This window comes from Lutjanus erythropterus, chromosome 13 (assembly GCF_056507025.1).
Source record: "Lutjanus erythropterus isolate fLutEry1 chromosome 13, fLutEry1.hap2, whole genome shotgun sequence".
NCBI lineage: Eukaryota > Metazoa > Chordata > Actinopteri > Lutjaniformes > Lutjanidae > Lutjanus > Lutjanus erythropterus.
The window spans coordinates 33,527,465-33,543,742 of NC_139329.1; the positions used below are offsets into that span (position 1 = coordinate 33,527,465).

The following is a 16,278-nucleotide window of genomic DNA, read 5'->3' on the forward strand; positions in this document are numbered from 1 at the left end:
ATATACTACATACGCACCAAACGAACGAACAGAGAACAGAAATCATACAGAAGAAAAGATAACATCAGCCCAGCATCTCTACTGTAGTAGGCTGGTCTTTGCTTTCTAGCCAGTCAAAACCAGAGTTCACAGTATCACTGCATATCTGCTGAAAAAGCGGGTCGTTCTTCAGTTCTTCCAGTGTTGAGTCTTCATATTGTTCCTGCTGCTGGTTTGGGTCAAACAGCAGGTTGGTGTCCAACGTGTTAAGGTCAGTGATGCTACTGGACAAATCTGAGGTCAGTCTGATGTCGTTTGAGAAGTCGGACGCCACAGCGTTGAGCTCCGAAGCTACCTGACCCACCAACTGGGAACTGGGGTTGAGGCCGTCGTCGCCCAACAAGTCCTTGACAGTGTTGTTGAAATCCAGCTGCTGCTGCTCGTCCTCCACCTCCTGCTGCTGCTGTGTGCTCTGGAGGAGGAGCTGTGGTTGTGTCTGCACAGGAGTCTCCTGCTGCTGCTGCTGCTGCTGGTCCTGCTCACCAGCACCCGCTTGTGCTTGGCTGTCCCCAGTGGAGAAACTCACCTGTTCCCCACTACTGCCGGTGGTGGTGAGGTAGCCGTGCTGCTGGAGCTCGAAGGCAGCAGGGCTGGAGCTGACAGTCTGGTGAGAAGTTCCTCCAGCAAACCCAGGAGTGGTCTCCAGGATCTGCGTGAGGTTCATACGGGCCGTGTAGTTAGAGGGGAGGTTGTTGATGCCCAGACCGCGAACAGAATCGTCCCCGTCAGCCTCCATCTTGCTGAGGAGAACGTTGGTGATTTTGGCGGTGTTGCTCTGACCCTGAACGGGCAGCATCTCGCTCTGCATCATGATGTTCAGAGGGACAGACTGGCTCCGCTGGACCATGCTGTGGACAGAGCTGACTGTCTGGTTGTTGGACAGGATGCTGAGCACCTCGGACGTAATGGGGGAGTTAAAGGGCGACACCACAGCTCTGGTGGTGGTGGTGGTGTTTGTGGTGGTGGTCGGGGGGCCGGTGTTGCCGCTGAAGTTTCTCTGACGCACCGCAGGGCTGACACTGCGGCAACGGAAAGTACTGGACGCTGATGAGGTTGATGCTTTGTTGTCTAACGGCGCAGGGACGGCAAAACTCTCCTGTTTCGTCGGAGTGGTCACAGTTGTTGCCACCTGCTGCTGTGGTTGCTGTTGTTGTTGTTGTTGCTGCTGCTGCTGCTGCTGCGGTTGCTGCACAGGGGAAATGGGGGTCAAACGGCCAAAGTGAGCAGCGTCCTGCCTCGACTGCGCCTGAAATGACTGGCCGGGGATTGCAAAAGCATGAGGCTTACGGAACTGGTCGTCTACCAGGTCTTGGTAGCTAGGCAGGATCCCGATGCTATGGTTGGACAACGGACTTGCAGAGTTGCTGTTGTAACGGTTGTTGATCCACTCCAGCTTGGCCTTGTCAGGGTGCGTCGCCATTGGCCTCTGCATGGGCTTCACAGGGCTGCTGGAGACGATGCTGGCATCATGGTAACCTGTGATGCTCGAGTTGATGGGCGTGAACGCAAAAGGGTTCCTGCACTCCACCGGGCTCGGTGGGACGCTGCTGCTGCAGTTGGACAGCGGTGTGCTGATGGGGGTATGGCGCCCCATGGCTCCATCCACAGGGGTGATGGGAGCCATGCGGGAGCAGGGGCTCTCTCTTGTCAAGCTGTGCCCGAGCGTCATCTCGGAGGTGGGGGTGGGCGTTGGGGTTGGAGTCGGTGTTGGAGTGGGAGTTTGGACAGGAGTGGTGCTGCTGTGGGCAGAGTGGTAGAAGGTGGTGCCGGCCTGGTGAGCATTCAGGATGGAGCTTTGATTGCTGGTTGACTGGCCTTGTAAAGACACGTCAACGCAGCTGCCAAACAGACCCTTCAGCTTCATCTGCTCCTCCATCTGGACCAGCTCCTCCACTATGCTGTCCTGCGTCATGTCGTCATCGTTGAACGGAAAGTAGTCCATGTTGGGCTGAGAACCTGCAAAGTCGACCATCTCCTGCGTGAGGGTGAGCTGGCCCGAGGCCTCGGAGGGCTGGGCTATGATGGAGAGTTGGTCAGTAGGGGCTTGTTTGTGTTCTGCTGGTATCTGCTGAGCAAACGCCTGCTTCCGGAGCTCGTCGAGCTGTCCCTCTTCCCATATTGTGCTCTTTAAGTCGCTCATCACAGAGGCTTCGTGTGCTCCTGAGTTGGCTGGTATGGCACGAGGGTCCCCGGTGATCTGCTGCAGCAATGCCTGATCGGACGCGTTGCTTCCAGCTGCTCCAGTGCTGGTATCAGTGCTGAGAGAGTGGTCTTCGTGTTTCACCACCAAGGCCTGGGATTTGACAACAGTCTGGGTGCCCTCTGTGTGTGTGATGGGCGAGTCGGAGAGTGCAAGGATCTGCGTGGGCCCTATGGAGGTGTGTTTCACAGTCACTTTGCAGGGGGCACTCTCTGGTCGGGCAGGCGTTCCCGGTCGGGGGATCCTCTTCACCGTAGCATTGACTCCAATTTTAGGATTGTCGATGACAGCCAGTGGCTGCTGGGAGATAAACACCCTCTTCACAGGAATCACATGGGACTCCCCACTCGAGCCTGTGCGCTTCCTGGGGCTCTTGGCGTCCAAGCAGGGGTCCTTCGACGTCGGGGTAACAGTGGACGAGCCGTTGGATGACGTGTTGCCATTGGAGTTCTGATTATCAACAGTCAAGTACAAAGTACTGTCATGGCAGTTACTGTTATTGCTGTCCTGAGTCCCAGCTACAGCTACCGAGGTGGGCGGGGATGTGGGGTCATTTTTTATCCGTACACCTTTGTCCGGCCCTGGAGAACATTTCACCAGGAAGCTCGGCTCACTGGCAGCTCTAAACTTCGCCACTCTCTCCTCTTTGGCACCTGCAGCTGTTTTCTCCGTGCCAGATGTGGGGTTATTGTCGCTTCCAGCGTCAGACACAGCTTTGGTGTCAGTGGAGAGGGTCGGGGTGGAGGCGGGGGCACTGGGTCTGATCGCAGGAGACGGAGGGGCGACCGAGCTCACGCCGTGCGCCTGCTGGGAATCATCCGAGCCAGCTGTGGTGCTCACGCCCGCCGAGGCAGGACGCACGGTCGTGCTGCTGCTGCTGGGAGCCAGCGCGATGGCCGTCATCTTCACCACGTTGACCGAGCTGACGTGGGGAGTGGGCATCACAGTTTTTATGGGGCTGTTGGTGATGAGCAGGGTGGGGGGCGAGCGCAGCGTGATGGCACTGGTGGCAGAGGGCTTGGGCAGGATTTGGGCGTATCGTGTACCATGTCGTGCCAGCCGGTCACCCACAGGACTGGCTGAGATGTTCTGGGGGGTTTTGGGGGACTGTTTCAGAGACTGAGTGACCACTTGGAAGTTGACAGGCAACACTTTCCCTTCCGCGGTCCCCACAGGGCTCGGTGAGGTCATCAACTGTCTGCTTCTCTGTACCTGCAAGAAGAGCAGTGAGAATAGAATTATATTTTGGCACATTTATCAATCAATTGATCAATTATCAATGACTTTATAGCTACAGAAGGTCATTCATCTTTCCCAACTCTATTAAACAGTCCCTCCAATATTTCACAGGCTTTTTTTGGGGTATTGCTGCAGCCTAAAATGCCAGATTTCACAACAACTTTTCAAAAAATTGTGATGCATGCAGCAATATTCTTAGGTGTCTTTGGCATTGAATGTATCCACATACCGTGACTGGGCTGGGAACAGCTGCTACTACGATGCCAATGGTGGGCTGAGGGGAGAGCAGAGCAGGGCTGCCGCAGGGGATGGTGGGGCCGGGGGTGCTGGCCTCCGTTCTCTTGATCTGGGTCTCGCTGGGCAGGGGGGAGTGGAGCTTCTGCTCCTGCTGCTTCTTCTGGATTTTGCGCTGCAGTTGCTGCTTTGCATCAACGGAGGGAGAGGGCAGGGTTTTCACCTGGGGCTGGAAAGAGTTCGCCTCGGCCGTGGGCACAAACGCAGAGGCTGGGGTTGGCGTCTTCATTCCTGTCGAGGGAAGAAAAATCCAAGAATTGTGATTAGCGAACATAAAGTGCAAGTCAGAGCATTAAAAGCTTGCAGTGCATAAAAACAAGTATTATGAACAGTATTATCAAGTACTTCAAACTTGAAAAAGGTTTAAAATTGAAAATCTGGATTTGTACATTGGAAAAATATAAAATTACTATTTTTAATCTTGAACTATAATGCCCTGCTCTAATCCATTTATTTCAACTGCATTATAATTTGCAAGCGAGCTTCTGAATTTGGTATTAAAGCTGCAATGATCAGCTGATGAATCAATTAGTTGATCGAGAGAAAATTAGTTGCCAACTATCTTGTTAATTGATTAAGCAAAAAGCAAAAATGTCAACATTTGCTGGTTCCAGCTTCTTAATTGTGAGGATCTGATGCTCACACAGTCTAAAACCTTAAGAGTTTTTGGGTTTTGGACCGCTGGTTGGAAAAAAGATGATGTCACTTTAGGCCCTGGTAAATTATTTTGAGCATTTTTCACCATTTTTGTACATTTTACTAAAGGATTAATCATGAAAATAATCTTGAAATCATTTGATAATGAAAATAATTGTTGATATACAAGATGGGTTTAATCTTTTAGTTTTGTGGCAGTAGGCAATTATCATTCCTCACACATGGACAATTTCCAATAAGATCTCAATGTGTAAGTGATGACAAAATGACAACATGAACTGCTGATGCTGCTTATTTTAAGGAAGCGTAGAAGAACTGATCCTTTTGACTTTAGGCTGGTTTTAACTTGTGCTTAATGAGAGCCAGGCTGAGACCTGGCTGCTGGGAATATACTGGGCTACATGACATACTCTGTGTGGAAATAAATTTCCCTAGAATATGCATATGTAGTGCAAGTCCTCTGAAACAAATAAAAATCTGGTCGGACAGCTTTTCTATCAAAGCCATCAGGAGGAGACATGATGGTTTACAGACAGTTGAATTAACCTCTTTCAGCACCATGGACAGCTGACAACCACTTGCACGAAAACTCAGGAATATTTGCATGATCACACAAAGAAAACACTTTTTAACCTTCAGGATGTAAAAGCATAAACAATGAGTAGTAACAGTCAGTAATTTAGAATCTTGCTTAAGTAATAATTTAATTTAACTAAAAGTACTTTCTTTCCCTGTGAAATGTAATGGAGTAAAAGTATTTAGTAGGACAAAATTGAAACAATTTGATGATGATGACCGCTGACGAAGCTAGGGACAAGTACCACCACTGTGTAAAAGAAAAGAACATCACCAGCTGATGTCTTTACCTGTGGGCGTTCCGGTCATAACAGTGAGCGCAGCCATGGATTTAGTACCAATGTAGTGGCTATTGAGCAGGAAGCGGGCCAGGTCCTCCACGTTGTCAAACTGACGACTCAGGACCTTTTGGGCCCACTCGCACACCAGTCCGCAGGCTGCGGACCTCATCTCATCCTCAGCGCTCGGAGACTGGCCCGTCGGCTCCATCAGCTCACACTGCAGACAGACAACAGCAGGTGGATGAGCACTGGACCATGTCAAAAATCTGAAAAGACCTTTACCGTATTTTAATTTTTACAGCGTAACTCACCCCATCACCAGATTTCTGTAGATCCAGGTTGGGTAAGGATGGCATGTGAACAAAAGCTTTCTTCCTTAACCCGCTATAACAGTATGTGAGAAGGAGTTAAGGTGTCTCAAACATAATCACTCTGAATGTCAAAAGTCTTATTTTGTGTCCAGCCTGTTCCTCTTATCTTCTTCTAAGCCCAAACTACAAGTTACAATCTCTGAAAATCAGAAGATGCATTCTCTGTTGTTTGACTTTTAGGTGTTTCTTAAAAATCCAAAAGGTTTTGGGCAGATTTTGAGATTTTCAACAGCTGTGTGTCAAAGATTCATGTTACCTGCTTCTATAATCTGCCTGCCTGTCAGGACAATGTGTTTGATTTTCAAAAAACATAACTAACACTGCTTTTTTTTGTTGAATTTATTTTAGTAGTTTTTAAAAACTTTAAATTTTAAAAGGCTGGATGTCTCAGTAGCACATTGCTCTAAAGCAAATCTTGTGCCTCTTTCTTTGCTTTATACCATTTATTCAGAATTTAAACAGCATTTGCCTCCAGTTTTGACAGAAAGTCAGAACAAGTCATCCATTGTGCTGACAGCAGAACCATGAATTCACACTGCACGCAACTTGGGTGTCACAAGTCAGAAGCTCAGTTCTTGGACAAATAAACTTCATTTAGCTGAAATTGTTTATCAAACTATTTCCATGCAACATGATTTGCTAATAATGTGATTTAATTTCATGAAAAGCAAGCAAAATGAGAGTTTTTAAACTTTATGTGATGGAGAGTTTATAGATCATTCAAGCTAAGATTATTTTGATCAGCACTGATTTTAGGGACAAAATATTTTTATTGTGCTTTCACATTTAAATAAACAGAGCACTGCTTTCACATCCATGTTGTGCCACATTCCTGCTAATTTTGTGCATCAAAATACGACTGCTCCTTATTCAGAGTGCATCTCAAAGAAGAAAATTATATATAAAACTCTGAATTTTTGGGGGGGGCTTTTTGTGGCTTTTTTTTTACGGATATGACAGCTGAATATATGACAGGAAAGGGGGAGAAGACATGCAGCAAAGACCCACAGACGGGAGTTGAACCCAGCCTCAGTACACGGGGCGGACGTTCTACCAGCTGAGCTACCAGGTCACAATTCTACCAGATGTTTAAACCGAAAATTAAATCAACAGAGCACTGCTTTCACTTTCACACTGTGCTACACACAATGGCACAGTATACTGTGTCACTGTTGTAGATGTGGATGAGTTGACGCTGGACAAGGACGGGGATTCAGTGAGGTAACTTTAGCAACATTATTCTTCTTAGCCTTCATGCATTCTGTGTGCTTCAAATTGTGGCGTTTTTCAGGTGGTTGACCAAGTCAGTTGCGTTGCTTTGCAACAAAAACACAACTCTTATGCACTCTTTGCATCCGATTGCCATTAGGGCTAAACAATTCTGAAGACATATCTTATTGTGATTATTTTTGACTGATTGCGATATGATTTGCGATATTAGAGGTAATGTTGATTTTTACATAATTTTTCTTATTTTGATTGAAAAACATGTAAAATGACTATGGCATGATTTTTTACAGGAATCTGCACCAAATGAAGATGTTTTTTTAAGTCTGAAGAATCTGATTTGTAGGACAGGACATCTCTGCCTCAGGAGACACATTTTGCCTTCTGTGGTTTGAAAATTGCAGAAAGCCATCTTGCAATTTTGATAAAAGTTTAAATTAATTGTGCAGCCCTACTTGCCATAAATCTGACATACTGCCAAACAACAGATCATGATCCATTTCAGCAGACTACATCTTTGCCTTCTGCTCCAGACTTTTGCTCTGCCCCTTTTATTCTGGACTGCAGCTGAAACATTCAGGAAATCTTGCACAGGCTACTGTCACACATTTTATTGCACTTTATCATGCACATTTAATTGTGGGAAGCCAAGATTGTGATCTAGAATAACATTCAATTGATTATCTCTCATTGCTAGCTGAAAAAAATATGTGATCTGCCTCTTTATTTCTTGACTACATGTCTGCAATCGACAACAAAGCCCAACTACTGTAACTCCCTCGCTGTTTGACGACCGTGTAGACAGAATAAAGTGGAGCACAGCACAGACATGGACAACAGGAAGATTTAGGGTTTGCTGACAGGTTCATCAGAGTTAAAGGATATTTGGATTTTCCCCTCATGCCCAGTCGACGTGCTTTCATGTTAGGAAAGACATTCTTCATGATCTTTCCAAAGTCTGCTGCACTCAGTGGATTGTAGCCGAGATTGTCACAATAGCTCCTGCAAGAGAAGAGAATCCACCGTAAGACTATAAAAAAACTGTATGTTTGCGCCCTCTCCTGTGCTCCTCTGACCCCAGAGCGACCTCGCGCACTCACTTGTATTCATCATACACCTCTTGCTTTGGGAGGGAGGTCTCTGGGTGCTCTTCTAGGTGATTCCGTATCCAGTTGAATGCATACATCTGTTGAGTACGGCTTGACGACATGGAACTCTGATCACTGAAATGGGTACACGAGACACATAAATCTGGTGAGGCAGTGTCCTCGACTCGTATGCATCATTTCTTGTTAATACAGAAACTTTAATACCATAATCCAGGAGTGGAGGACCCCCTCTCATTCTCAGTCCAAATGGGCAGAATTGGGGGGTTGGGGTGATGAATAGATATGGGGAAACAAATGAAACACAGACAGCTAGGTATAGCAAAAGTCTACATATATCAGTGGTTTGCTTCATAATGAGAATCAATCATACAGCTGAAAAATGAATGTATGAAGAAATAAAACTCACCAGTGACCAAGGAACCCCCCAAAACCAAAAAATAAAACTTGAAATTTAACTTAATTTTTAGGATCTATCAGCCTAAACTGTGTCTGCGAGGTAGCCTGCGGATAGTGACCTGAATTCAAGCAATGAGACAACAGTGCCAATAATGCAATGAGAGCCATAACAAAGCAGCCATGTGTGTGTGAAAGACAAAAAAAAAAAAAAAAAAGGCCACAGAGCAACGTGGAAAAACTTGAGTTCAGTGTGTGTCTGTGACTCACCTTTTGTCATTGCCACTGCTGGGACCAGAAGGCAACTTCAGGTAGAGGTAGAGCTTTTCGATGTCTGTAAACTTCTCAACATCTTGCTGTAAAAATAAAAATATCAAGTCAATTTTATTTATACACCGCCAAATCATTACATAAGTTTCTGGAGGCACAAAGACTGGGTCGACACCCACAGGTGGGTCACAGGAGGTTTTATTTGGGTCGGCAAATAAATAAAAGGACTTTGGAAACATTTATTTCTCATTTATTTATAAAGTATTTAACATGTGTATATGTTTGCAATAACATGCATCAAGATTAGGGCTGCAAATAATTTCTTACCAATCAATCTGTCCATTAAATTCTCGATTGATTGATTAGTTGTTGGTGAAAAATGGTGAAAATAATGAAAATCATTTAATTAATCCTGTCACGATCTTGTGATCAATCCGCAATAATTTTTCAACTAATCGATTAGTTGTTTGGGAAGCACTGATCAATATTTTCTGACATTTTATGGATCAAAGTCCAAGATGATGTCCTCAAATGTCTTGTTTTGTCCACAACCCAAAGATATTCAGTTTACAGTCAGAGAAAAGAAACCAGAAAATATTCACATGTAAGAAGCAGAAATCAGAGAATTTTGATTTTTTTTCTTTAAAAATGACTCAAATTGGTTAGTTGATTATTAAAATACTAAAATAATCGATTAATCGTTGCAGCTCGAGTCAAGATAATATGATTGGAGTAAGATTATGGTCGAACCCTCCCACGCCAGGAGGCTGCTTCCCACCAGGACTTTTATTCCCATTTTATTTCCCATCTGCAGTGGGCTTCATCAATAAGGCCTGGGTCGCCCACTGACACCGTCTCATACCTGCCTCCACCCTCTAATGTAAAGTCTACACACCTGACGTTGACTCATTGCACTACATTAACACACGTCCCTTGGACTCTGAACTTTTGCACATTCACTGATTATACTTTTCAAATTCCTGCAGAAAACTGTAATTGTCTATTTTTCATTTGTTCTCATTTTTCTTTAGATTTTCTGTACTATATTTACTGTTTTGCACCAACATATCCAGGAAAATTCCTTGTATGCGAAACCGAACTTGCAGGGCTAACTATGTTGATAATTGATTAATGGGTAAAGTACTTTTTCGTGCAAAATGGCAGAAAATGCTCTTCTCCGACTCTCAAATATGGAGATTTCCTGCTTTTTTCGATTAATTGTCTAAATAAGACATTTTACGACGTCACCTGGGATTTTGTGAAACAGAGATGGACATTTTTCACTATTTTCTGATATTTTACAGATGTTGCAGCCCTAATAACTTTAGTCCACGTTGTCATTTGATAAGCACTAACAAATAAAACAATTTGTATAGTGGCAATTAAATTTCTGCCCATTTATGTTGAACCCCTAATTAATAAACCTGATCGAAATACTCAATCTTATTTCAGGGCTAATTGCTCGATAGATAAATGTATGTAGACAGGAAATTTAAATTATGTGGTTCATAATTTAGCGGCCACTTTAAAACACTACACAGGTATGACAGCTGCACACAACCTCACAACTATTGATTCCACCTCAACTGCTTTTCAGTTGGTTTCTAAGAATGGATCCATCTTACCTCTTCCTTTTCTATTTGCCTCTTTGTTGCTAGGGGAACCAATACTTGAATGAATGAGGTGAGAGCTGTCAGCCAATGAGCAGTGAATGAAAATGCTATTTACTACACTCCATTGCTACAAGCAAAGAGTGAATTACCTCAGGTCCGTCTCTGCTTCTGCCATGTGGGGCTTTAAATCCTGCACCACCCCCTTAAACGTATTCTTGGATTTTCTAAGACGACCCTCACACCTGCCGTTAGCATGTATACGCTGGTAACCTAGGCAACCTCGGAGGTCTGATTTAATTTACATAATTTGATTGTCAGATACGGGAAACATCTTGACAAGCCAGTCAATGGCTGCACAACGCCTGCACCACCTGTATACTGCAGGCTACGTCTCAAAACAACAGCAACGCAAACATTTAAATCCCAGTTTCCAAAGCCACAATACTTTATTTGGTTTGACTTCCTACACTGGCTTGATTATTTTTAAGTTTCATGCAGGAAAAATAATGTACTTTTTATCATTATGAAGTGAAGCTGCAATGATTAGTTGATTAATCGAACTATTAAATTAATTACCAACTATTTTGATGATCGATTTTCTTATCTCAGCTTCTTAAATGTGAATATAATCTGGTTTCTTTACTCCTTTATGACAGCGAACTGAGTATCTCTGGGTTGAGGACGTCCTCTTTGGCTTTGGGAAACACTGATTGACATCTTTCAGTATTTCCTGACATTTTATGGACCCAACAACCAAAATGATCATCAGATTAACCGATGATGAAAATAATTGTTAGTTGCAGCCCTAATCCATCTCAGCCATCCCCGAATCATGTTACTGTAAGTGTTTCTAATATGATCTCCTCACCTTTACATTCTCTGCACAGTGTTTTTAAGTGAGATGCTTCTGATATTTACCCCACAAAGCATCTTTAGACACAATCCAGATGTGAGACACATGTTTTTGTCCCAGTCTGATGTGCTACATGCCATAGTATTAATGTATAAGCATCTGTAGTGCTAAAAGGTGAATATTTTATCAGACCTTATATTGAGAGGGACTAAACCTGCCTGCTGAAAGCTGTCAAACACCAGACAGACTTACTGAAATTAAAACACAGACTGTTAACTGTCTGTACTTTTTTTTTTCCATCAGTTGACAAAAATAGGACAAAGCTTTATGGTGTAGCTTTGATGTCGCTGATGTGGCTTTGTTGCTGAACACAGGGTGTCAGACACTTCAGCTCAGAAAAACCAACAACAAAATGTGCATAAATACAGAACTTTAACATAAACACATGTGGCAGACATATAAACTGGGAAAAATAGATTCTACATGTATTTACAGGTCAACAAAATGTACACTTCTACTACTGTAATATAGAAAAAAACTTTAACACAGTGCACATGCTCATGTTATTGTCATAAAATGCCTTTTCGCTTTATTGCTATGCTATAACTATTAGGTAAGCTAATTCAAGCATCATGGCTTGAGTCGAATCATTTATAGATTTACAAGCCTCATCAGGCTATAGGTATGAAACGTACACTTAGATATTCTTTCTTTAAGAACATGTGCAGGATTTAGTGGCATCTAGTGGTTAGTTTGTAGAATGCAACCAACTGAATGTCTCTTGCATCACCCTCCCCTTCCAGGTGTGTACAGTGGTCGTGAAACTCGCTTCTGACAGGTGATTCTACACTAATGACAACATACTTATGAATATAATAATCCATTTCTGCCATATTCTGACAATAAATCCCTAAAACTTCAGCAGAAGCTGAGCTGCACACCCTCTCTTCTGATCCACCAATTAACAGTTATGTGTGACCTTCTGATAATAAGGGGGCGGCGGAGAGTTAGGTAACAAATAACAAAGACTTGGCTTTTACGAGCAGAACAGTCAGTCATGGATACTCACCAATATGCTGTCCACTTTTGATTGTACAGATTTGCTGCAATGAGAAAGAGAGGAAAAGCCAGAAATGTGAATAAATAAAAGAAAATAAAGTTAATACATGCAGAATTTTTTTTTTTATTACTTCAACTATGTTTGTTTTCATGCAACATTATGATAGACAGTCATATGAGCTAAAACAATGTTGTGTTTTGTTATGTTATATCCACTCAGACTGTGGCTTTGGAAAGTTTTCACACTCTTTCTCCTTTTGTTTTATTTTGTTACAGATTCAGATTGCATGCAGTTTTAGGCCATCGATCTACACACAATAAACTATACTGAAATAATTTAAATATGTTTGGGATTTTTAGTGCCGATGTGTTAAAAGCCTAATTCAGACAATTAATTCCATATTTTGTGGCGCCAACTATGGCAGAAGTTACAGCTTCAAGACTAAAATTCAGGCTGGATGTGGAGCGTCTGAAGCGTCATCTTCAGGTTTCTCCACAGATGTTGCTTCAGTTCAACCATTCAGAGGCTTACAGTCACTCCAGTGCTGTATTGGACATATGCTTTTGGTTACTGATGTACTGAATGGTAAATATTCACCTTCTCTACAAGATCCTGTTTGTATTTGGCTGCATTCATTTTCCCCTCCCTGCCACAGAGAAGCTCCTCCACAGACTGATGCTACCACTAGGCTTGGGCAGTATAAAGGTATTACAGTATACCAGAGAATGAAAAAATCCTGACAGCATGAATTTCAACATCGTCATAAACACAGACGCTCCTCTAATATCTATTAAAGTGATAGGGAGACACTATATTGTAATGTGCAGCACACACCACCAGGGGTCAGTCTCTGTGACGTAGTGCAGCTGAGCAGACAAACATGGCGTCTTGAGGATAAAGTTTAAACAAAGATTATGGTGAGCAGTAAATATACACCTGACGCAGGGACCAAAATTAGCACCGGCCACCAGCAATTTTTCAAAATATTGTTAAAACGCAGTACGGCCAAACGCAAAATCCAAACTGCAGAAGCTGCTTTTTAAAAAAAATAATAATAATAAAGGAAAAATGGGTGACAACAAACTATTAAAAATGAAGCATTGCAGTGCTACAGAGATCCTCCAGCCTACAAATCACATCATCCAGACTGAAGGTAACATGTTTGTTTGGTAGCAAAAATCACATAATCATCATTTTTATGTTTTGTCAGTGGAAATGAAATGCAAAAATTCCCATTCCCATTAAAAGCCTGACCTATATCACGATCACAATACCTGTCACAACATAATATATTGTTCAGCTCTCATCTCAAGGATAATCAAAGCTGTAAAATTATTAAAATGTGCAAAAAAAATCTCTAAAAACATGTTTTCCAGTGTCATAGTGTGTAAATGCAAAAAGTACATTAAGTCCATTAAGCCACTGTACAGTATGTTACAACAGCTGAGCAGCCAGTATGGCTGCACGATATGGTTAAAAAAATCATATTGGATTTATTTTGACAGATATTATTATGATATATAGCACTAAGAGTTGTTGGGATCTAGACAAAAATGTTTTCTTACATCTAGAGAACAAGATTTGTAATCCAGGGCATCCATGCAGCACTACAGTATTTCATTATAATGTTGTTTTGTGATTTTTCCTTTATCAAAACATCACAATTTCTGTGACTTCAATGTTGCATTTGGCCATAATGCTATTTTCATAATATTTTAATCACTGTGCTGCCCTACTGGTAAGGTCAGAAAATTACATCACTGTACTGTAACACAGCGTTTAAAACCAGAAAGGACAACACTAAAGGCTATAACACAATATAATGATATCTCAAATCTAAGACGATCTCTGGTCTCATGTTTTGATACCATTATAACATCTGAATATTAAATCTCAAGGATAATTTAAAAAGGTACACCGAAGGATGCACTGAAAATACTGTAAATGAGAATTGAGAAATTTCATTTTAAATTTGTAATAAATGTTCAAAAATCTCTGAAAACACGTTTTCACTTTGTCTTTGTGCGTAGATGCAAAAAGTGCCTTTAATGCATTTTAAATTACATCTGCAAAATGTGTGAATTCTTCCCAAAGCCACTGCACAGTATGTCATAACATGTAAACAGATATATATAATAAAATTATTTTTTAATACAATGCATTAACGTGCACCTATGGATTATAGAACTACCCATCAATACATACACTGTGTGGGGTGTAAGAAAATACTGATTTTCCCAAAATAAAACTGGGAAAAAAAGCAACATATCACCGCTTACAGTATTGAAAAATATTGAATTATAACATCTGTATCACCTGTAAACAGCTCAAATACTGTGGATGCCACATTTTATTATTATTATCATAATGTGTAAAGCTTATTTCACACAGAACTTGAAATAAGCATTTCTGCACTGTACGCTGTGAGTTTTCTTCTTTTTTTTCATTATTTACTTATATATATTTTTTAAAACATCCATATTGTTTTGCTTGTTAGGACTCTGCATGCCTCTGTGATTATATCTTGTGCTAAAATAAAGTGACCTGAATTGCGTTAAAGACAGGAACTGAAATAACATCTGTGTAGCTACAGATGATAAAATGTTATTTATTACAGTTTACTGCATGATGATGGGAAACCAAACTGAAATAATTAAGTATTGATAATTTCCATGCCACAGTACAGTGTGTCCTTACATGTGAGTAACTATATTTGATAAAATGTTATTCATTGCAGTTTACTGTACATTGATTGGGAAATCAAACTGTAATAATTGATTATTAATCATTTCCAAAGCCACTGTAGAGTATGTCATAACACCTGAGAAGATGTAGATATATTTAAAATTTTATTTAATTCAATTTACTGCACTGTGATGGGTGACCAGCCTAAAATAAGTGAAATGCAAAATATTCCCAAAGCAACTACAGAAAATAAACATAAAAATGTAACTCTCATCGATGGATGGTCTTCTGTTGTTGATTAAATCGGTGCATCTGTGTGTATCTGTTTGACACCTGTCATCCTGAGCATCAGTACCACCGGTGGATCTGGTGTCATCTATCACATGGCCTCCTCTGGCTCGATGCTAATGATTATAGCTACTACAGCTGTATGTAACCCGACATAAACGTGTTATTAATGCATAAACAGGCAGCGGACGGGGGTGCATTTCCTCTTTGCAGCCGTGTTTCGGGTAAATATGGGCGGTTGTGTCGGGAGGTCGGTGTTATTTGCAGCCGCTTTGTGCAGCACACATCCTCCCTGCCTCTCCAGAAGCTACAGATACGCTAATTATGAGGCTACGGCTAGCGAAAAGGACAGTGTGTGTCTGCTGCTGGTGGATCATTTCCATCCTTACCAAATTGAATTCTTTATTTTGAACTGTAACGCGTTGGCCTCGGGCCCCTGGAGTCCTGGCACCAACGCTGGAAGAGAGCCTAATCCCGAGGAGGAGGCAGGCTTCTGACCAGGTTGTTGTTGATCATCAGCCATCACGATGGAGGGGTGGTGGGGGAGCTTTAACAAGTAGGCCTCATCCCCGGCTGTGCACTGCACCGGACCCACCGCTGCTGGAGCGGCTCAGGCAGCTAGGACAGCCCGCCGAATCCACCGCCGGACATGGCTACAAACACTGTGATCCGAGCCTCGCAAAACACACAAAACAAAACCTAAATAAAAAAACACCAGCGAATACAAAAGGCATTTCGCAGAGATCTCCCCGCTGCCGCAAATAGCACGCCTGCAGCAGCCAGCAGCAGCTACAGACGAGCTGCCCGCGTCAAGTTAGGCGCAGGTAGAGGAGCGCAGACAGGAAGTGCACGGGGATGCCTCCTCCAAAATAAGAGCACGATGTTTGTGAGGATTGAAGGAGTGATTCGCTGTCTTAAAACAAAGCTCTCTGGAGGTTTTGCTTTTCATAATAATCTTTTCCTAATACATGCAGTATCTTGGTGTAGGCAGTAAAACCCGAACGGATATAGATTTTTAGTATTTTTAATGCGTTTTTTTTTTTACAACATGCAATACAATACTATACAATAAATCTAAAAATATAACTGTTTTTTGAAGAATATGTTAGCAGTCATTATATTT

At 42.4% G+C, this 16,278-nt stretch overlaps 1 protein-coding gene across 3 annotated transcripts; it reads right to left on the reverse strand.

Annotated features, from left to right (window-relative positions):
* Nucleotides 1-15,973, reverse strand: rfx7b (regulatory factor X7b). 3 transcript variants are annotated; one of them, XM_084734579.1, is made up of 10 exons: nucleotides 15,545-15,973; nucleotides 12,192-12,225; nucleotides 8,657-8,742; nucleotides 8,198-8,302; nucleotides 7,985-8,107; nucleotides 7,767-7,886; nucleotides 5,598-5,679; nucleotides 5,296-5,503; nucleotides 3,708-4,003; nucleotides 1-3,451 (listed from the first exon to the last, which is right to left on the reverse strand). In XM_084734579.1, exons 1-10 carry the CDS (start codon nucleotides 15,676-15,678, stop codon nucleotides 65-67), a joined length of 4,575 nt encoding a protein of 1,524 aa, XP_084590705.1. In that variant the 5' UTR covers nucleotides 15,679-15,973; the 3' UTR covers nucleotides 1-64. The 3 variants fall into 3 exon arrangements, with proteins under 3 accessions (XP_084590705.1, XP_084590703.1, XP_084590704.1); XM_084734577.1 differs by having other exon boundaries at nucleotides 8,198-8,235; nucleotides 8,656-8,742; nucleotides 15,545-15,970; XM_084734578.1 differs by lacking the exon at nucleotides 8,198-8,302 and having other exon boundaries at nucleotides 15,545-15,970.
* Nucleotides 15,974-16,278: the final 305 nt, after the last annotated feature.

What these genes read in the sequence shown, in the direction of transcription:
- rfx7b (XM_084734579.1), bottom strand. Translation starts at nt 15,678, where the DNA reads ATGGCTGATGATCAACAACAACCTGGTCAGAAGCCTGCCTCCTCCTCG. An exon ending in CAAAAGTGGACAGCATATTG is followed by an intron (nt 8,743 to 12,191) that starts GTGAGTATCCAT and finishes TTATTTTTACAG; the next exon opens with CAAGATGTTGAGAAGTTTAC. An exon ending in TCCTCCACTCCTGGATTATG is followed by an intron (nt 8,108 to 8,197) that starts GTATTAAAGTTT and finishes TACCCATTTCAG; the next exon opens with TGATCAGAGTTCCATGTCGT.